The 20366-nt window shown below is 42.6% G+C and overlaps 1 protein-coding gene across 5 annotated transcripts in view; it reads right to left on the bottom strand.

Annotated features, from left to right (window-relative positions):
- Nucleotides 1-1005: 1005 nt before the first annotated feature.
- LOC111158041 (mitogen-activated protein kinase kinase 6) overlaps nt 1006-20366 on the bottom strand; it is a 117920-nt gene continuing 98559 nt past the window's right edge. For 4 of the 5 annotated variants that reach the window (XM_022519838.1, XM_022519837.1, XM_022519840.1 and 1 more), the window contains exons 11-12: nt 17353-17398; nt 9377-11396 (exon numbers count right to left, since the gene is read on the bottom strand). In XM_022519838.1, the coding sequence (XP_022375546.1) occupies nt 11319-11396; nt 17353-17398 (124 nt within the window). In that variant the 3' untranslated portion in view covers nt 9377-11318. Of the gene's footprint in view, nt 1344-9376; nt 11397-17352; nt 17399-20366 lie in introns of those variants that run through there. The other variant, XM_022519836.1, reaches the window with a different exon arrangement.

Raw genomic sequence — 20366 nt, forward strand, 5'->3', positions numbered from 1 at the left:
CTTGAACAACAGAAGTAGGGTGACCCCTCCACTTTTGATTCTAACCCCAGAAATGAGGTCCACCTGAGGTGAAACACTAGGGGCCCTGAAAGGAGTCTGCTCCTGACTCAGCAACAACTACCTGGTTAAGCAACAAACACTTGAACTGGTAACATTCAGGTCTAGCCAGTCTGCAAACTGGATCAAGGCAGATGCAAGTTAAATAGTTCCAGGTGGGGTCGCCTGGGTGGCTCAGTGGGTTAAGCCGCTGCCTTCGGCTCAGGTCATGATCTCAGGGTCCTGGGACCGAGTCCCGCATCGGGCTCTCTGCTCAGCAGGGAGCCTGCTTCCCTCTCTCTCTCTCTCTCTCTCTGCCTGACTCTCCGTCTACTTGTGATCTCTCTCTGTCAAATAAATAAATAAAATCTTTAAAAAAAAAAAATAGTTCCAGGTGCTTGGTTGATAGAGGAAATCAGAGAACTCTGCAGACCCAACCATATATGCTTGAAAATACATTTCCCAGAATGTCTGCATCACAGCACTACCTGATAACGTAAGGCGAATTTCCTAGAATTATGTATATGACATAGAAGACCAGGAAAAATTCGAATGACTAGTTGGTTGGCCTAAGAGTTCAGTGTCAGGAACCCATGAAAGCCAAAAGTCTGGGTCTTCATCTTTTCATTGAAGCCATCTGGACCCAGCCTCCCTGCAACCATCTGATGTTAATAATGTGATATTGGCTTCCACATCTAACCTAGGAATATGGACTATCCAAAGATTGAGTCTGAAGTCATTACAGATGAAATGAGCTTCTGATGAGTCTTCGAGACCACAACACTGTTGGTTCTGTTAAGCTTTGTTCCATTCTGTTTGGGAAGTGGGGTGGTAGAAATGGGAAAGCAAAAAGAGGATAAATGATTCAAGCCAAGCTTTTACCTGCAGAGTTTCTATACCTCAAAACAGCATCCCTGGAACAAAGAATTTCCATGAACAACTCAATTAATATACAGACTCACTGCACTTTTTTAAATATCTTTTATTGGTTGTACATTTTCTTATGAGATCAACACACCATTTCTTTCAAGGACACCTTGCTCCTGAATACGTTACGTTATTTGGCCTAGCTATGAAAGTCATAACAAGCACTCTGACGAAAAGAGATGGAGGGGTGTCTTTTGCCATGATTCCTGTCTTCTCTATCTTCAAATTGTTGTTTGAGTCAGTTCATAGATTGACACAACGTTGAACACAACACACACAGTGTGAAGTTTTGCATACACACGCACAAACATCCGGAGACCATGACAGTATTGGCGGCTCGCTCCTTCCTCCTCAGCAGCAGTATGAAACTGAAGAATATCCTGAGATAGGAAATCAAAGTGTAAGCTCCTCATCAACAGAGGAGTCCCAGTTTGACTGAATGTCCCAATTTCATTTTCCTTTTGAGGTCACCATATGAACCATGTAACAACCACTTAGTTCAACATCTCAGCCATTTCCTTGGTCAAAAAACACAGAGTCAATGAACTATTTTGTATCACATCAGAACCTTCCTCTTCCTCTACTGTGCTCTTAGATCAGAAAATTGATGGGAAATTATAATGTTATGCTTTTTACACGATGCCGTTGTTTGGAAATTTCACCGTAGAATGACCTACGAAAGGCAAAATTACCGCCCACCTTTGGCAATTATTAGAATTCCTCACTGATTGACTGAGAAGAGGCCAGTCATCCAGGCTATTAAGTATGTCCCATCAATGGTATTTTCATGAAAAGATGAATTTCCCAAGAATAAGGATGTAGGACAGGTGGCTTCTCCAAATGTTAAACATGGTGCCTTTAAAGCCACATTATCCCTCAATTCAATACATTTCTGTTAACTCTGTCAGAACTTAACTTACATCAACACAAATGGTTTCATCTACCCCAAGTCCTGTGCATTAGCTATTTCCTTGGTTTCAGGAATTTGAGATAACATCACCATTTACAACAGCAGTAGTTCAAAAGAAAACAACATCACCAATGCACACAACCTAGATAACAGGCAAATGAAGCTAAAGTAAAAAGGCATGGTGGCCACCAAAACCAATATGGCAAAGACAACAAAATGCACGCTTCTCCTCAAAACAGATAGTTTTAAATATAATCCTAGAGCTTGACTGAAGTTATCAATTGATATTCATAATTTCCCTTTCCCAGACAATGGTGAGAAATGTTTCTGCCTAAGAGAGGCGTCCACACATTTCCTTATAGGGAAAAAGAATGATGTACACACTTCCTGACTCCCCTCCCTCTGCAGGTCACAAGCAAAAAGTTCCCAGGGCCAAAGCATCAATTTCACATTCACCTTACAGGCATGGAAACATTTCACCCAAATCCTTCACGGGTCTGTATGAACTTCTAATGAATTCCATACTGGGGAGTTCAGTCTGCCTCATTCATGAAGAGAAGACAGTGCCAGCCATGAAGAGAGGATTTCCACCAGGAAAAGGTAGTAGCACGTAATACATAGCAGGAAAGATGGGGGAGTTAGTCAATGAGGGAATCCACAAAATGGCGGTCATTCTGCTAGTTCACCCTTCCCAGAGACACAGTGTTGGAGATGGGTTTCAAAGGATAGGGAGGCACAACCACTCATACCTCCTTTCATAATATGCCAGGTATTAGGAAGAGATTGAAGGGCCTCCTAACTGACATATGGAATTACTTCTTCCTCAGCATCAAGGGATTATAAAGACCAGGCATGGTTCCACTTGCCCAACAGCTGTCTTCACAACAGACATGGCTTACCAACAAATGTGGGACGCAACACAGGAGGACAATCATATATACAAACAGAAAAGGTCTATCATAAAATTCACACAATGTAGGGGGGGATGTATGAGTTTTTTCCTTACAAAGACCAGATTAATAACCAGAAGCAGCATTTTTCCAAGACAAAACTAAAGCACAAAGGAATCTGGGGCAACTCACCTATTTCACTAAAATTCTTGTAAAGTTCAATTCTGTACAGAAGTTACATCCAGCATCCCATCAGGATTTTCACAAAATATATAGAAAAATCTTTGTGTCTTTAAATAAAGGATTTGAACTACATCCCTAATACCTCTCTCAGCTTTAAATGACCTTTAAATGTGATAATTCTGTGCAGCAGGAAATATGTTCCAATCATGGAAGTTACTTACATAAAGAAGACATCTTTCCTTTAAAAATACCTGTCATTTTATGAAAACATCATTTCGGTTCACATAGAAAATCACTCCACTCAGAAAATAAATTTGAGACTAGAGGATAAACTAAACACAGGGGTATTATAACAGATAAATTGTCTGAGTTTTCTTAATTGAGCCTCCTCAGGTGACTTTTTTACACAGAGATTGGCCAAGAACTCCACAAATCATTGCCAAATGTAGCTTTCAGACACATACAGAGGTCTAAAATGGCTGCTAGAAAACCCCAGCTGTTAAATTTGGTTGAACGGCTAAAGTGGCACTATCAGAATCCACCACAGACTACATGTGTGTAACAGGCCCCTGACAGGGTTCGATCAATGCCTCAGAACTCCCTTGTGTTCTGTTCATGACAGATAAGCCACCAGTTGTCAGCTTCCGAAGGCTGTATTGGTTTCCCACTAACTTTCTCCACCTGTGAACCCCAAGGAAGGTAACCATTAGCTTGACTCTCTGATAGGACCCTTCTCTGAGCTAAGATTGTACTTTTTCCTACATGTCAATGAACAAAAACGGCAACTCCTGCCTTTGCAAATGGAAATTTGGATATGCCACGGCCCATCAAGAGCCGGTCTCGCCCCTCTGTGCCACTGAGATCAGGTTATTTGTAACCACTTTAGAAAAATAAGCAGTTCAAGAGTCTCCATGCCTGGTTATCACATACTGATTTTTTTTTTTTTTTTGCATTCCTTTCAAAGGATTCTTGCTTAAACATTTAAATAAATGGCCTTCTCTTTTTGCCCTTCAGTCTCCAAGCCCTGTTAGCATCCTGAATACAGCAGAAGCCAGGGCAGACGTCCATTGGCTACAGAATTTCCCAGATTCTTTGGCGGGTCTTCAAGTAATCATTTCAACCGAAGTTCCCAAGCCTTTAATAGCCGCAGAGACTTTCCAGTCAAGGAGAACGATAACGGTAGCCAAATGCTCTGATTGGAGTTTGATGGGATTTTCAGATGAGCCTCACACTCTTCATCCTTCATCAAACGGTCTTCCCCTTCCCTTCGCAACAAGGGACCCCCAGGGGTACCACGGAACATAGTCTGGAAACCACTTCTGTGCCCTCGACACCTCTCTCCCCAAATCCCCAACACACACTAGGTCAGACAATTTGAGATCAGAAGAAAGTAAAAACACTTTTCTCACACAATTCATTGCTTATGAAAATTCAAACTAGCTTTGACTGTTGTGTTTTAAGGTTATCGATTCTCCCCTCCTGATGAAGACCTGTAGTGTTTTTCTCAGAACATTCATAGTCCTCTACCTTCTGAAGAAAGTATGCACATCAGATAAGCTTTGGTGTTCATCTTTCTGTCCACATCAGCCATCAGAACTAAACATGAAGACGCTTGGTTTTGTATTCATACTTCTTTATCCACGGGGTAGCTGACCAATGGGTTGTTTACTCTCAAAATGCTGTGAGGCCTCTAATCATTTACCTTTTTTTCTGGGTGTCCTCAATTTAAATTGGTGACTTGGTAGAATCAGCAATACTAGGGAAACAAGAAAATTTTCTGGCATCCAAATCAATGCCACTCTGAATCTCCTTAGAGTTCAGTATTTTTAAGGAAAAAAAATTAATGTTCAGCTTTTTGATGGGTTTTTCCAGGGGAGATCACGTGCGTGCATAGTAATACTGAAAATAAGTTGGAGATACACCTGCCTGTCAGCTTCTTCTATCAGCTTACTCTTCCATGGGCACCCAGGTTTAGCATTGCTCCCCGAGTGTATCTTTTCTCCCAGCCCCCAAACCTAATTTCACATCACTGTTCACCCGTAAAGTCCAGAGTCTACAGACAGTCTCCTAAGGCAGGGGCCTGACGTGCTTTGTGGACATAGCTTGCGGATTCTGGTACAAATGAATGTTCGTGGTGACCAAATGATGCTAATTGCTCATTTCTGCCCCAATAGCATACTATTACTGCAGAGGAATGGATACCCAACCCAGCAGTCCTCCTTTACAGGATGGATGGAACTTTTCTTACAAGGTCTTATAATCTGAATGAGGGTTTTGCTAAAAGTTCTCTTAGCTGTCCCTGACACTTTCAAGATTTGGGAACAATGGAATTGAGGTAGTCGAACCAAGGCAAAATTGTTGAGTCTGAGCTCTGATCTATGAAAATGGTTGGATCCACTCCTTTCCACAGGAGCGGTCAGTTGGCCCGGGGTAAGGGGCCTAGTGTAGGAATAACAAGCAAATGCAATCAAGGGAGCCTGGAAAGACCCGGTGGCTTGGTCAAAGCCACAAACTCTGGGGACTAGTTAGGAAGTTCTGTTTCGTACATTAAGAGGCGCGTTAAGTGCCTAAACATTCCCGAACGTTCCCTAAAATCTATCTCCAAGTCAGAAGACCATTCGCCTCGTTCCTCGAAAGAGCCCCTGAATCCCAGAAATGCAGAAAGGGACCCAGGGGGAAACGTGCACATATCCCAAAGAAAGGCCAAAAGAGGAACCTTTCCAGACCAACAACTCGAAGACAGAAACACAGTGCAAATCTCCCCAAATCTCACTGCAAACTCCCGAGGACGAAGGGCTCGGTGTCATCGTTAAATAACAATATGAATGATGTCAAGATCCTGACAGTCCCGTGGGAACTAGGTTGGATAGTTTTGAATTCTATGAACACATGTTTGTGTTAGATGGAATATTTTTTCCTTAAAAAAAAAAAAATCTCTACCACAAAGTCCTTGACCTTGCTTTGTGTTCTATTAAGGGCCCAGTCCCCTTCACCTCAGACAGCAAAGAGGCTTTTAGAGATTTTGCTTGAAAAAGGAGTTTGGGTCAGGAGCCCAAAAGATATACCCCAACATTAAGTGTTAATTCCTAATGACTCCATTAGAAAACCCACAATGGTACAGTTATATTTGCATAGCTGTCAACAGTGACCCTCTCAACTTCGGCAAAAGGACTCATCTTCTTTGCAAACACCAGGAACAGGGGGTAAGGGATGCATTTGGTGGCAAGGTGCTTTCCCCAGAAAGATAATTTCATTTTGAAGGCTCTGAAATTCGGGTTTTGGTTCCCTAGGCGAAGAGAAAACATTCTTTCAGGTAAATTGCCAGATCGAATACTTAACTATGCTCCTCAGGAGGTTCCGAGGGTCCTTCTAAGTATAATGCATGTCTGCCTGATGATGCAGCAGGAAGAAAACTCGTTTCTGAATAATAAAGACACGACAGGACCAAGTCAGATGTGTTGGGCTGTTCTGGGAGAAGAAAGTGGACCTGGGCAGCTTAGGTGGCTGACGGGTCTTTGTATAGGGCTCTTATAGCAAAGAGGGGACAAGTGCTGACAGAAGGTGTAGTAAATTATAGTTGTTCTGGTCCCATAGGGAAGGCAAAGCTTTCCCTAGAGACGGGGCGGCCCAGAAACTCAACCGGGTTGGCAACCCAAGAGCATCCCGTCAGGAAGGAGGCATTTTGCCTAGGCCCCTTAAGATAGAAACTTAGCAACAATTAGGATAGTACCCAAGGGTGGGCCTAAGGCTACTGTCACAGTGAGAGCCCAGAGCTCTGAGCCTGCCTGCAAACAAGTTTTTTGATCCCAAACTTTGTCTGTCTTACTTTCTTCAAAGATGACCCAAGAGCCCAGGTGGATGAATTAGAAGATTTTAAGAATTCTACCTGCCTTCTACTTCTGAGGACCCCATGGCCTCCCAAATTCTTACAACCTAATGCAGTTCGGAGAAAAGGAAAACCAAATGATCGGTGTCTGGGTTCATGATTCTCCCTGCACAAGCATCACACCACAGAGAGAAACAAAATGCAAAACTCAGAGACAACAAGAATGTCATTGACGTCTAGGAAAAGCCTGTCTTTTATTTCCAAGTTGAAGTAAGTTATGTCGGTGATCGTACAGAAACAGAAAAAGTAGGTACTCGATCTCATCTGAGGAAAACTGTCCCCTTGGCTTCCCAGGCAAGGAATACTTACCTGAGAGAAAATGAAGAGTCTCCCCCACTTCCCAAATTCATTTCCTACGTCCATCGTCCTAATCTACGTCCTAATAGCAGCTGAGCTCAATACTCACTAAATGGAAAAAAGTCTCTAGACAGAGTTCATCAAAGCTTTGTGGTTGATGGTCCAGGACAGGGGCTGGCAAACCACAGCCTGTGGGCCAAATCCAGCCAATAACCTGATTCTGTAAATCAAGCTGAACTGGGACACAGAGCCACGCTCATTCATTTATGTATGGTTTACGGATCTACAACAGCAGACCCAAGTTGTGGTAACAGGCTGACAGGACACAAAGCCAAAGATATTTACTACCTGGCCCTTTACAGAAAAAGTTTGCCAGTTTTGGTCAGAATGTCACAGTCCACATTCTTCAGAGAAAGGTTACTGACCCTACGGGGTCTATAAACTGGACTTCACTCCCCTTCCTTCAACAAAAAAATGTTTGCAAAACTATGTGTTCCGTGTACCTAGGGATTTTTCTAGGGAAAAGGTCCTAGCTTTCAACAGATTCCTAAAGAAATCCAGAGTACCCCAATTAAAGCCAAAGAAAACCAAAGAGTATCTTTAGCTACCAGCATATTTAACAGTGCTAAAACACACACACACACACACACACACACACCCCTAGACAAGAGGAACACAGAGCTTCTACAATAAAATATATTTTTTTCTTTTTTTTTTTTTCCCTATTCTAATAGGGTTTGTTTGGTAGTGTCTTTGCCCTAGATTTTACTCTGGTGATTTTCCATCTGAATATATAAAAGTTCAGGGGTCCAAAAAAACCACACCTTCTACTTGCGAATTCAATAAAAACGGAAGATTGCTTTAAGCCAGCGAATCGCCCTCTGAGCCCTAGACAGACAATAAGAAGACAAAATCCCCAGCACAACAGAGGTTTAATTCATTTTACTCAATCTGACCACCAACTCCAGTGAATTCTACGAATGTATGAATCCTCCCTTCGAGGTTGGAGGCAGTCACGTGGGCAAAAAGAGCCTTAGGGCTGGACGTCCGGGACTAAGCATCTAGTTCACTTTCGGGGTGAAGATAAAGCGTTTCGTTAGACAGCTTTGGAAGAACGTTTCTCTCAGCAGAGCTGATGAAAGCTGTGGGTCAACAGAGGCATTTTTAGTGTTAAAAGCTATGAAAACATTAGCCCCGCTCTGTCTCCTTTGTCATCACTTTCCAAAGACACTAAATCAAGTGCACTCGGAGAAACCAGGAGCCCCTTCAGTCTCAGCGTTGGCTTCTTCAAATGCTGAGGCTAATGAGTATCTCGTGTCCCCAACTAGGACATCCAATATGGCAGGAGTGATCAACAACAAAGGAAGGTAGGACACCAGTTAAAAAGCTAGCCGACCAGAGGCAAGCAAAGACAAAAACAATAATAAGGATGCACAATGAGCAGAGTCAGGGTAGAGGATCCAGGGACCTGCGTGTACGTACAAGAGAATTCCAATGTACATCAACTTAAATATGGTTGATGCGTCTCCATCTTTATTGTAAAATTAGTTTAGAACTTATAAGAGTTCTCAAAAAAAAAAAACCCCACATTCTATAATTTAGACTCATAAGACTATCAAGTCATTCTACTTTAGCACAGAAGACAGCTAATCACCATGGAGCCCATCATTTCTATGGGGAAAACGTATTCCAAGTTTCAAATCAGTATTCCGATCACGTGCCATCTCTGACAGTGGCGAAGATGTCCCCATTGATGAGGACACAGAAAGAAGTCGAGGCTCTTGTTCCTCTCTGCCAATGTTCTAGAGAAACTGTAGGTGAGTTCTCTCTTTTGGAAGTACTAAACCAGTGTCCTTAACTGTGCTGTGCATCTGAATCACAAAGAAAGTGTGAAAAAGACCAATTCTCAGGCCCCACGCTGGACCATCGAAACCCCAACCTTGGCATTGCACGTGTCCACCAGCTCCCAGTGATACGAGTGTGCGCAAAGCTGAGAACCACTGATAAACTCCTCCGCCACCTCTGTGTAATTGTTTTGCAAGCTGAGGCCCTAGGCCCGCACACTGGAGAGGTGCACACAGGCAAACACATTTGGTTAAGACTGTTTCTAAGCAGAAACCACACTGAACAGCAGGTGAGAGTTACCTGACTCAGAGCAGAAAGTTGTTTTCCTTTATGTATTTCACCAAAAACTGTCATGGAATGACCTCCAATTTTTTTTTTTTTTCTACTACTTGATTTTTTTCATAAGATGGATGAAGGAAGGAAGGAATACAATTGTGTTTTGTTTTGTTTCGTGTCTCTTTATCTCAAAGAGAGAAATGGCTAGATTTAGAAAGTTGGGTGGGAAAGTGAATGGCCTTAATTAGGAGGATAACAAACATTTCTGTCTGGAAAAAGATGAGGACAGAGGTAGCTTTCAAGAAGATGAAACCACGTTAGATCAGACAGGTATATCTTGGAACTGGATACAAAGAAGAGTATGGAAGTACCATACTCACTCGGGGCAACAGCTATGAGTGAGACAGAGGTCAAGTAAAGGGGAAAACGCAGACACAGAAAAATAAGTAACAGCACTTCAAAATCTAAAAGGGGGAAGAAGGGAGGTTTTTAGAGAGTAATAATCCCCATATCTGTCAACAGAGTGAGATCTCTTCTTTTTTAATGTGAATTCTCCATCCTTGTCCTCCAGGAAAAGCCTTTTATCAACCCAGTGTCCAAAAGCAATGTTTCCTGGTTATTATCCCTATATTTTTTATTTTCCCTGTTATGATCCCTATATCTCCCTGTATCACCTCACTCCCCTCTCCTCAAGGAACCTAGAGAACCCGGGGACCTATGTAGCCACAAGAAGGGGCTTTCATTGCATTGTCCACCTGCCGGGGACCCACAAGGGCCCCAGCCAAAAAGTTCCTCCCGCAGAATGACCTACTGTGTGCTGCTGGAGAAGAATGTGGCCTTACCTCAAGCTGTGGAAATCTGGCAGCCCATTCAAGGAACGAATTCAACCCTCCCCATTAACTCCTCACCTTCTCAAAGAACTTCCACCGTCTTCTACTGTAGCCCTCCCATTAGTAGTAAGGCTTCTTTATCGAACAAGAGAAAAAAAAGAAGAAGAAAAAGGGTTTGTGAAGGATGGCTACCGAGTCAATCCCTGGGGCGTATACATCGTTAAGGAGGGGCAGGAGCAGAAGAAGGCACCGATTCTCTGTGTGGTTTGAATGACAGCTCCTCGCAGAATTGACACACATCCTTCTTACTAAATAGAGATGTTCACAGAAGCCACTTAGCAGAGCTTAAGATCTATCAGATACACACACACACACACACACACACACACACAAACACGCACAAGGAGAGAGAGGTGATAGAAAACCACATCACGAATCCCATGCCGTCAATACCACAAATGCCAAGAGAACCCAATCCGTGACTCTGAGATGCGATCAAAGTGATTTTATGTTTTCCAAAGTTAGAAAAAGGGTATGACCGGGCTACCTCGCCACTTCACCTGAAATACTGTGGTTATGACCCAGAGTTGAGCAGAAATCCAAGGACGTGGCAAGCAGCCACAACAGCTGAAACAGGTAGGTTACAAGAACTCCTTGTTGATACTGTTATAATACTCTTAAAGATGCCTATTAAATAATTTCTTCTGGACCACAGACACGACTGAATTTACAAAATAAAAGCCCTATAAATATTGCCAGCCCCACCTTGCCTTTTGCATCCCCTCCTTGCATAAAACGGAATCTTTGCAACCAAGCATTGAAACATAAATATTAAAATAACAAGTGGGACAAACTACAGATCTACTTACAATTTCATCACTAGGGTAGCACCTTGTGACCAGGGCCAATGCATTCGTTTCGTAAAGAACAAGAGAAGTCGGAGAAGCTTAAGGACTCATATGACACCTCATTAAATATTTAATCACCTTTTTAAGTCCTAAGCCTTTGCCATATTTCATCCATCTAGACAGTCCATTCTATGCTAGAGATTCCAAGCCCCCTTGGGAGGGGGGAAAAAATAAAAAGAAAGAAAATGGGGAGAAAAAAAAAAAAAAACCTTCTGAGAGGCAGGATTAAATTATCTCAAAGATGAGTTTCTATTGGTGTTTTAGTGAACCTGCTTCGTCCCGTAAACCCACCAAACCACAGGAGGGCCGACCGAGCGAGTCCGTGATACTTTAGTCTCCAAGAATCAGTTTTACAAAAGATGCCACGTCTGTTGCTTTGGATTCGTGTAGGGTGAAAAACGGATGTTGCTGGGAAAGAAAAGAAAAACACACGGTATTAATATTCGCCGCTGACCAGATAGGAGATGCGCACAACTTCACAGATGTGTTTGGTAAGCAGATTCAAATGACCCCTCGGGCTTAAAATGGACGCTTGTTACCTCTTCCCAAATCAAGTACACGTCTACTGATGTGGACCCTTTAAAGATACCTTTTATCTTTTATTGTACCCCTCCCAGGTTGGTATCTGCTTCTGCTACAGAGAATCTACTGTTTTACAAGATAAACCTGTAATTAGGCTACAAAAATCCCACCTATGCTGAAAACTAAGGATTTGGGCAAAGAAAGCCCAAATGGTGATCTACCGATTACCCTGTCCCCTACAAAGTAATCTTAGACCGATATAATAAAATAATGAGAAATCTCATAGACTCATGTACACCAATTTCTCAGGAAATGGAATGGTAGCATAAGCATCCCATTCCATAGCCCAGCAAATGGGCAAGGCATTGCTTTCCCTTGATGCTGGAGAGCTGGTTTGGACAAAAGTGCTTAACACTGTCCAAGCCACATTGACAGCCACAATTTATGTCTCTCTTGACGAAGAGTTGATCCATCTGGAAAAGAATGTCCAGTGCCAAACTCTAGGTATGGGCAGAGAAATTCAACTTGGAGATTAAAGACTGAAAAGCAAAAAAAAAAAAAAAAAAAAAAAAAGAAGAAGAAGAAGAAGAAGAAAGAAAGAAATGGTCTCTATTCACACAGATCAGATTAAGCAAACTTTACAAAAACACCAGGGCTAGCAGTCATAGTGGCATAGTGGGTCCAAGAGACCACACATTCCAAAACAGTGCTGAAGAGAACGAAACATTCCTCTCTGCACCAGTACAACCCTCCCCGAAAGGCTCAATTTTGTCACAGTAAATTCCCGGCTGTCACCCGGGAACCTCACACTTCTAATTAAAAGGATCGACATCAGCTCACGAACCACAGCGCTCACAGTGGAAACAGAATCAAACCCGCAAACCAAAAAGGGCAATTCCTTCCGACAGAACCCAGTGCCGTGCAGCCCTCCTCCGGCCAGCCAGTCACGGCCACCTCCCTCACTGTCTGGTGGCATTATTTTCAGCGACGAGGCTGAGCAGCTAAATGGGAAAGTTTTTGCCTGCAGACACGTAGATGACTCACTCCGTTTCCCTCTGCCCTTGGGGATGTTAGTTTATACCCTCTGTGTTGCCTGGCTGTAGGTTTTCTAATTATATTTGTTTTAGACCTGACAGCACAGGGCGACATGAGTCAGCTCTGTGGGGAACTGGATGCCCACCCAGTTCCATGCCCACCATGGAAGTTTTAGGAAATAATGCAAATGGGAAAGGAACAAAGGAGTCAAACCCAAATGTAGGTAGGTAGTCACTGGTTAAGTATCATGACTCCAAAAAAAAAAAAAAAGATAAAGAGGCTTTCTGCTCTCGCCCATCTGGAAAATACAGGTTGGGGGCTGGCTCACAGCCTCACACCCACCGTATTTGCGGAAGATGCAGGAACTTTGGCCCTGAGCTCCCCGTGCAAGTAAACAGCAACGTTACTTCTAATTACTAACCACTTACTCAGCACACTTACCAAGGGCTTGACCACCATGCTCATTAGCTTTCCCACATCCTCTTGACATTTGGTGATCTTTTAATGTCCTTAAAATTTTTACTATCTAAACAGGACATGTCAAACCTCAGATTGTCTCAGTGACTACTTTCGATGCCTCCCAGCCCCATCGTCCCCCCCCCACCCCCACCCCGGTTCTGCTCTGGCTGTTAGCTCAGTGCATGGAGCTGTAGTCTGTGAATGAATCAAATACCCTGACCTCAAGTGTTTAAGAAAAAATCTGCAGGCATCTTTTACTTTCTTCTCGGGGCAACGGCTGGGAGAGGTGGAGGGCTGGGGGGAGGGGAGAGCAGGCAGGCATGTTAAAATGGAAAGTGTGACTCGCTTTCTTGTGTGGGTTTTGAGGCCGTAAAAGGTTGGGAGGGAACCCAGTCCCCTCTATAAGCAATGGCCTAAGAATAGCAAAGCCAGCAACCGGGAGGCGAGCAAATGAGGCACTGTGGATTCATCCCTAGGCTGGGTTTCTCAGAAAAGGAACCAGGGGCAGGAAGGGAGGACACTACCAACGGTTGTGCCTGGAGAAAACACAGAGATCCAAGAACACACGACCAGCAACATCAGGGTAAGCCGCGAGCACTAGCGGTCACCGTATCTTCTACACAACACGTCACCCGTTTAGGCTATGATTTTCTAGGGGTACAGTCAGCCTTGCTTACCGCTGTGAGTCAATCTAGAGCTTCCCGGATATTTGAAGAACACAGTCCCCTCCCCGGACAATCGCCTGCATCACCTGATTATCATTTCCGGTGGTTATCATCTGGGACAGGGGTCAGCAATCAACAGTCCGGGGGCCAAGGGTACCCCACTCCCTATATGTGAAGTAAAGGCTTCCGGACACCATCTGTTTATGTATTGAATATGGCTGCTCTCTCTCTCTCTCTCTCTCTCTCTCTCACACACACACACACACACACACACACACACACAAACAGAGTCAAATAGCAGCCCACAATATTTACTAACCCTTTGCAGATATTTACTAACCCTTTGCAGAAAAAGTTGGCTGGTCCCCACTCTAGAGGAAGACATCCTACTGAGTCATGTCCCCCCCGTGGGAGTCTGGGAGAACAAGCAAATGAGATGATGTGAAATCACATACACCCCTCAGTCCGAGACGGGGGAGGGGGAAGCAGTTGAGATTTCTAGAAGAGGTACACGTCTGGGTTGGAGCCTTAATTATCCCGCGCTTCACCTGGAAAAAGGATTCCCCCCCTCCTTCTTCACCAACTCCTACCGTTTAAACAATAGTCTCTCAGCATGTGTTTTCCCAATGTTTAAGTCAAAGCGTCTGGACTCAGATTTTCCACTTAAAAACCTCAATTTCACAGGAAAGCAGAGAGGAGTTATAGCCTTAGAAGGCAAGTCCATTTCCAGTACCACACAGACTAGTGTCGTAAAAAGAAGTGGGGGACGGGGGAGGGAAATGCACATGACTTTGTAACGTTAATATGCTGACCAGAAAAGACCACAGCCTTAGAACATACTGGAAAGTGGAATTCAACATCAGCTGCTCATGTATACTAAGCAGAAACTCAGCATTTTTTTTTCCTCAAGAGTGCTCCATTGAAACCTCTGATAAGAGGTCACTTGGAAGGGGGGAAGAAAAGTTCCACATTTTAAATAGCCCTAAATATATAGAAAATGCTCTCTTATCTGAAAATAGGGACAAACAGGGCAAGTTTACTATAGGAGTACAGGCCTCCTGAGATACCCCAGAAATCACTCCATGTCTGTTGCACTTTATGTGAAATTAATTTTAAAATGCTCTCCGGGTTACATAAGCATACCCAGAAAGGGTAGCCGGGACTAAAAAGGCCCCTGATTGGCTATTAAAAATATAGTCAGGGAGGGAAAAAAAAAAAAAAAAAATATATATATATATATATATATATATACACACATATATATACACACATACACACACACACACACACACACATCCAGTAAGAAATGTTCAACCCAAACATGTGGTACGCTGAGATTTTTTCAAACATTACTCATCTTTTCTCACTCAACTGTGGTCTTGGTCAAACACAGCCAACAGAACGCTGAGTCCCAGGGAATGCCTTTTTAGAGGGGACAATGGGGAGCCGAAGGAGACCACCCTGTCTATTCTAAAACTCTCTCCCGTGTTCCTTTACTGTCTCCCCATTGAATAATGGTTGAGACTTAAATCAAAGCTTCACCAACAGAACCAAAAACCCATGTGACTGGCTGTGACCATCCCTTATTGTATAAATCGGCTTTCTGTACTTCTTCCTGGCTTGAAATCTCCAGGCTGTAACTCTTTCTTTTCCTTTCTTTTCTCCAGCTTTATTGAAATATAATTGTAAGTTTAGGCATATGTGATTATTTGATAAACTTCTAGATTATGAAACAATACCTAGAATATGAATAATTACCACAATAAGGTTAGCTAACACATCCTTCACCTTACACACTTACCATTCTTCCTCGGTAATAAGAACCTCTAAGATTACTCTCCTAGCAACTTTCAAATGTGCAATATATTATTAACTATAGGCCATGCTATACGCATTCTATCTACATTGCTGCCAAAGGCAGGCTTTATTTTTTATGGCTGAATAATATTCCATTGAGTGTGTAGGCGTGTACCACATTTTCTTTATCCATTCATGCCCTGATGGACACTTCCATGTTTCTACATCTTGGCTATTATAAATAATGCTGCCATGAACATGCAAGCCAGATACCCCCTTACAATAGTGATTCCATCTCCTTCAGAAATAAATCTAGAAGTGGGATGGCTGGATGATAGATTTCTATTTTTAATTTTTTTGAGGAACCCCGCCATACTGTTTTCCATATTGTCGTGCCCCTTTGCATTCCCACGAACAGTGCCCAAGGGTTCTCTTTTCTGTACATTCATTCTCTACATCAATGCTTGTTATCTCTTCTCTCTCTGATGATGGCCATTCTGACAGGTGTGAGGTGATGTCTCATTGTGGTTTTGATTTGTATTTCCCTGATGACCAGTGACAATGAGCCCCTTTTCACGTACTTGTTGGCAAAAATTAAGGGGGATTACATCAAACTAAAAACCATCCGCACGGCCAAAGAACTCATCAGTGAAATGAAATGTTAATCTACAGAATGGGGGGAAATATTTGCAAACCATACATCTGATAAGAGGTTCATATCCAAAATATGTTTTTTAAATACTCATAATTCAGTAACAAAACAAAAAAAATTTTTTTAATGGGTAAAGGACCTCAAGAAACATTTTTCCAAAGAATATATATAAATGGCCAATTACATATTTGTAGGTAGTAAATAACACACACTTCTCCCTTGTCAGAGCCACCTCACCACACCATTTGGTAAAAGATCTCAGGAACCTATACTTCTAGCCCCTGCCCTCAGTCTTAAACACTGAGCACTGTTTGTCTGGCGTAGGACAAAAGCAAGTATTTAATGCCTGCTGGATACCTGTGTTCCAGGAAGAAATGTCAATATTTACTCTTCCCTCTACTTGAACAAAACTATTCCTTCCCCTGCTAAAATTAAAACCTTGATAATTGAAACAAATCTAAGGAATGGTGGCTAATGCAAATTAGTAAGTAGTCCGAATTTTATCGTATTTCCCCCCAAAATGTGTTTCAACATATACCTCGATAAAGTTTCTAAGTTTCGCCCCTGCCATCTATGCTAAAGAATCATTTGCAATTACCTTACAGTTACAGTTACCACAATTTAAGAGAAACTATTTTAAAACAACTCCTCTGAGGTCTTATTTTCACTCTTTTTTTTTTTTCATAGATAGTACAAATGGTAAGCTGTGAAAGCAGACGTAATATAACTCAAATTAATAAGGCTTGGTCTTAGTTTTTTCACTAACGTGAAAACCAAAAGGAAAAAATAAAGAGTCTTTCCTCCCTAAACACCCACCAAAAAGCACCTCATCCAGCAAATCTTGAATATTTTATCAGAAATATCTGATGAGCTGCCTAGAACTTGTCTTCATCGTTGCTGAAATCCTTTAAAGCATGCTTTCTCTCATTTATATTAGTAATCAATGACTCTTGATATCTTGAGAACTTGAAAATGTAAATTTTATAGGCATCATTTAGTCTATATGATGACAAGATTACCAACATGGAAAAAGTTGCTAAGAAAGGCGACCTGCCCCCAGCCACACTAAAGGAGGATTTAGGATACACTCTTTTTTGCTTGAATTCACTTCGGGTCACCAATGTCTCAATGAACTGGCTCTTTTAATATGGTTGTTTGATTATAATTTAGGTCTTAATCACTTTACTTTACTAGCTGTTGGTTTGGACAGGTTTACACCGCTAACAATACATACCATAAGTTCTGGATATGTTGGCCGTTCTTTGGAATTCTTCTTCAAGCTTAAAGAAAAAAAAAATTAAACACATTAAAATCTAGGAACCATTTTCACATGTATTTTCACGAGACTAGGATTTCAGAATCTGCAGAAGACTAAACATAACCAGCTTTTACATGTATTGAGTACATGAATGTCCTATCCTGACAACCCCTCTTTGGTTACACTTATAAAATTATGTTTTAAATCACTCTAGGTATATCTTCATAGAAAGAATGGGGTCTGTGTCTGTGTGTGTGTGTGTGTGTGTACTTTCTTTTTGAAACTTTGCCAATGATATACAAACTAACTTTTCTGATCTACAGCCATCACATTCCAAAACACATATAGACTTTCCTTCAAAACAGCTCTTCTTCCACCCCCACTGGCAAAGAAACTGGCAGGTGTTTCTTATACTACATGTTCTCTCTTTCCAATCTTTGATATCTGGTTCTCCCTGTTTCTGGTTCCCTTGAATGTATCATCTGCTTTTATAGATTCCTAACCAAACCCACCTGAGATAGAAGCAACACCACCCCCCCACATAAAAATGTCTAAAGTAATGCTCCTTGTTTACAACTTCCTGGCTAATGAAAGAGAAAGCACACTCAGTGACTTTGCAATGATTCTTCTTAGAAATTCTTTGTGGTCATGCGGGACTGTCGAGTGGCTCCCATTCTGTATACAGGACTGTCTGGAGACACAAGTGTTTCAAGGACATTTGATACTAAAGGCAACAGTAACAAAACATCAGTAAGAAGAGACCAGCCCCTCACCTCTATCCTCAGCCCACCCCTGTATCCACCCATGGCCTTAAAATGGAAAGAAAGAAAATAAGTGGTTTATTGGGAGTTGGAACCCCTAATGGAGAGAAGGATGATTCTGAAAACTGTGGTTTGCAAGGCGACCTAGAGACCCCTCTGCCCACGGGGCCACTGAACCCCACATGGATGGAAGGAACGTAGCCTGGCGTTGAAGAAACCAAAATGTGACTGATCATTAGGGTTGCTGGGATTTGTGCCAATGGATCATTTTGAGCAGATGAGACCTAGTACGTGTGACATGAGATTGGCTCCACCATCATGGGCTAATAATAATGAGGAAGGGTGGGGGGTCAAGGTACAAGCCATAAGAGAGTGAGACGTTTTGAGAAAGTGTGGTATAAAACAAAATGAAATGAAGAAAAAAAAGAGAGAGAGAGAAAGCTTTTGAGCCAAAACAACTTAAAGCAGCCTACCAGTTTATTCCAGGCAATGCTGTGGGTGGAAGCCAGGGAACCTGAGACAGGGTACAGGAGATGTGAGGAGAGAAGTTTTCAACCTGGAACTGAGGGCAGATCTAGGGCCTAGTGACCTCAGTGACCAGACATCCTATGAGAGAAAGTTTCGTCTCAACTGAGGATAAAAATAAGAGCGAATTAGAAAGAGGAATTATCAACTGTCAAAGCCAGATTGATAATGGGAAGGTGTGCCTGAGTGAAATGAATGAGACCTTGGAAGTCCCACTTCCAAGACTCTGTGTGTATCTATGGCCTGGGATTCTGTAGGGCTTTATTGGGGGTGCTCGGTGCAGGTGATCCTGCCCTCCAGGGGGTATGTGGCAATGCCTGGGTTGTCGATCTCGGGTTGTCGATACAACTGGTGACGTCCACCAGCATCTCCACGGGGTTGGAGGGGGCGGCTCAGGGTATGACTAAACAGCTTAGAAGATACAGCACTGCTGCCCACCACAAAGAATGACCCAGTCCCAAAAGTCATGAATGCTGACGTTGCAAACCCCATGGGCCACGTGGATGAGGATATTCCTCCGTTTTGCTGCCTTCTATACCCTACTCGGAAATGAAATTCACAGAGAAGCACCTCTGGCTGATTCGTCTGTCATTTGCGCACATTCTCAACACTACCAGCTCTCTCTCCCTGAACCCCGGCAAGCAGAAGTTTTCTAAGTTCAAGAGCTAGTTCACCTCGAAGGAAACAGACATGAAGAAATGGGATCCCAGGAGCTCTGCGGACTTGCACACAGACCGTAGCGAGGAAAACAAACAGGCTAATGGACAAAAGCCCTGAGTTTTCGGCAAATGCTCAAAGCGTCAAAAACCAGAAAGTCTTCTCCAGGATCTGGACAATTTAACTTGCTAGAGGCAATCATGAGAAACACAGACATCGCCTGAAATCAGCACGCACTAGCCACGTGATTGATGTCAGGTGTCTCTACCTAGATGGGCCCCTAAGGGAGTCCTCAGACCAGGACTGGGCGTGGACTCTGCCAACATCCATTCTCCTTGAGGACCATGACCCACCGTGCCATCACTGGCTTCCACTGGTCAGCAACCAAACTGAGGGGATGACAGGAAAAGAGGCTTCTTGTTCAAATGTTAGAACACTGGCACCTTTTACCAACCAGAGATCTTTGTGATGTTTGCTGATTTTTGAACTTCTATTTCGTCAGTAATAAAAGACTCTCTGGTCTCATCAGGTTGAGGAATGTAAGCGCTTCCTTTTTTTAAGGAGAGATCATTTTAAGTCAGGAGAGCTTATCTTTTCACTTCTGGGACAGTTTAAGAAAATTTCTCTGGAGTTCGTTTTTTTGGTTTTTGGTTTTTTTTGTTTTTTTTTTTTTTTCTTAGTCTGTATAAAGAAAATGTAGGGAAAGCACCCCAAGTTGATGCATCAGAAGATGTTTCAGATTCCTGAAACCTCACGGATCGCTAGCTGATAGGCTTTCTTACTTATGGCCTCTGATTAGAAAGCTCAAAAATTTACCACAAGCACTACTGAGGTGCACTCATGGAAAATACCTACACAGCAATCAGGCTGTTTATTGAATTACTATAACTGATAAAACCCATTCTCTCCATCTTTTAAATGGAGAACACTTCAAAACGTAGGCTAAGAATAGCAAAATACTCAGGCTAAGGTTATGGGGGAGGGGAAAGCAAATATTCCACGTTTGATAGGAAGTGCTTGAAATTCAGGATAAAATAACAACCGTGG

This window comes from Enhydra lutris, unplaced genomic scaffold (assembly GCF_002288905.1).
Source record: "Enhydra lutris kenyoni isolate GAN:26980312 unplaced genomic scaffold, ASM228890v2 scaffoldscaffold57, whole genome shotgun sequence".
NCBI classification, from domain to species: domain Eukaryota; kingdom Metazoa; phylum Chordata; class Mammalia; order Carnivora; family Mustelidae; genus Enhydra; species Enhydra lutris.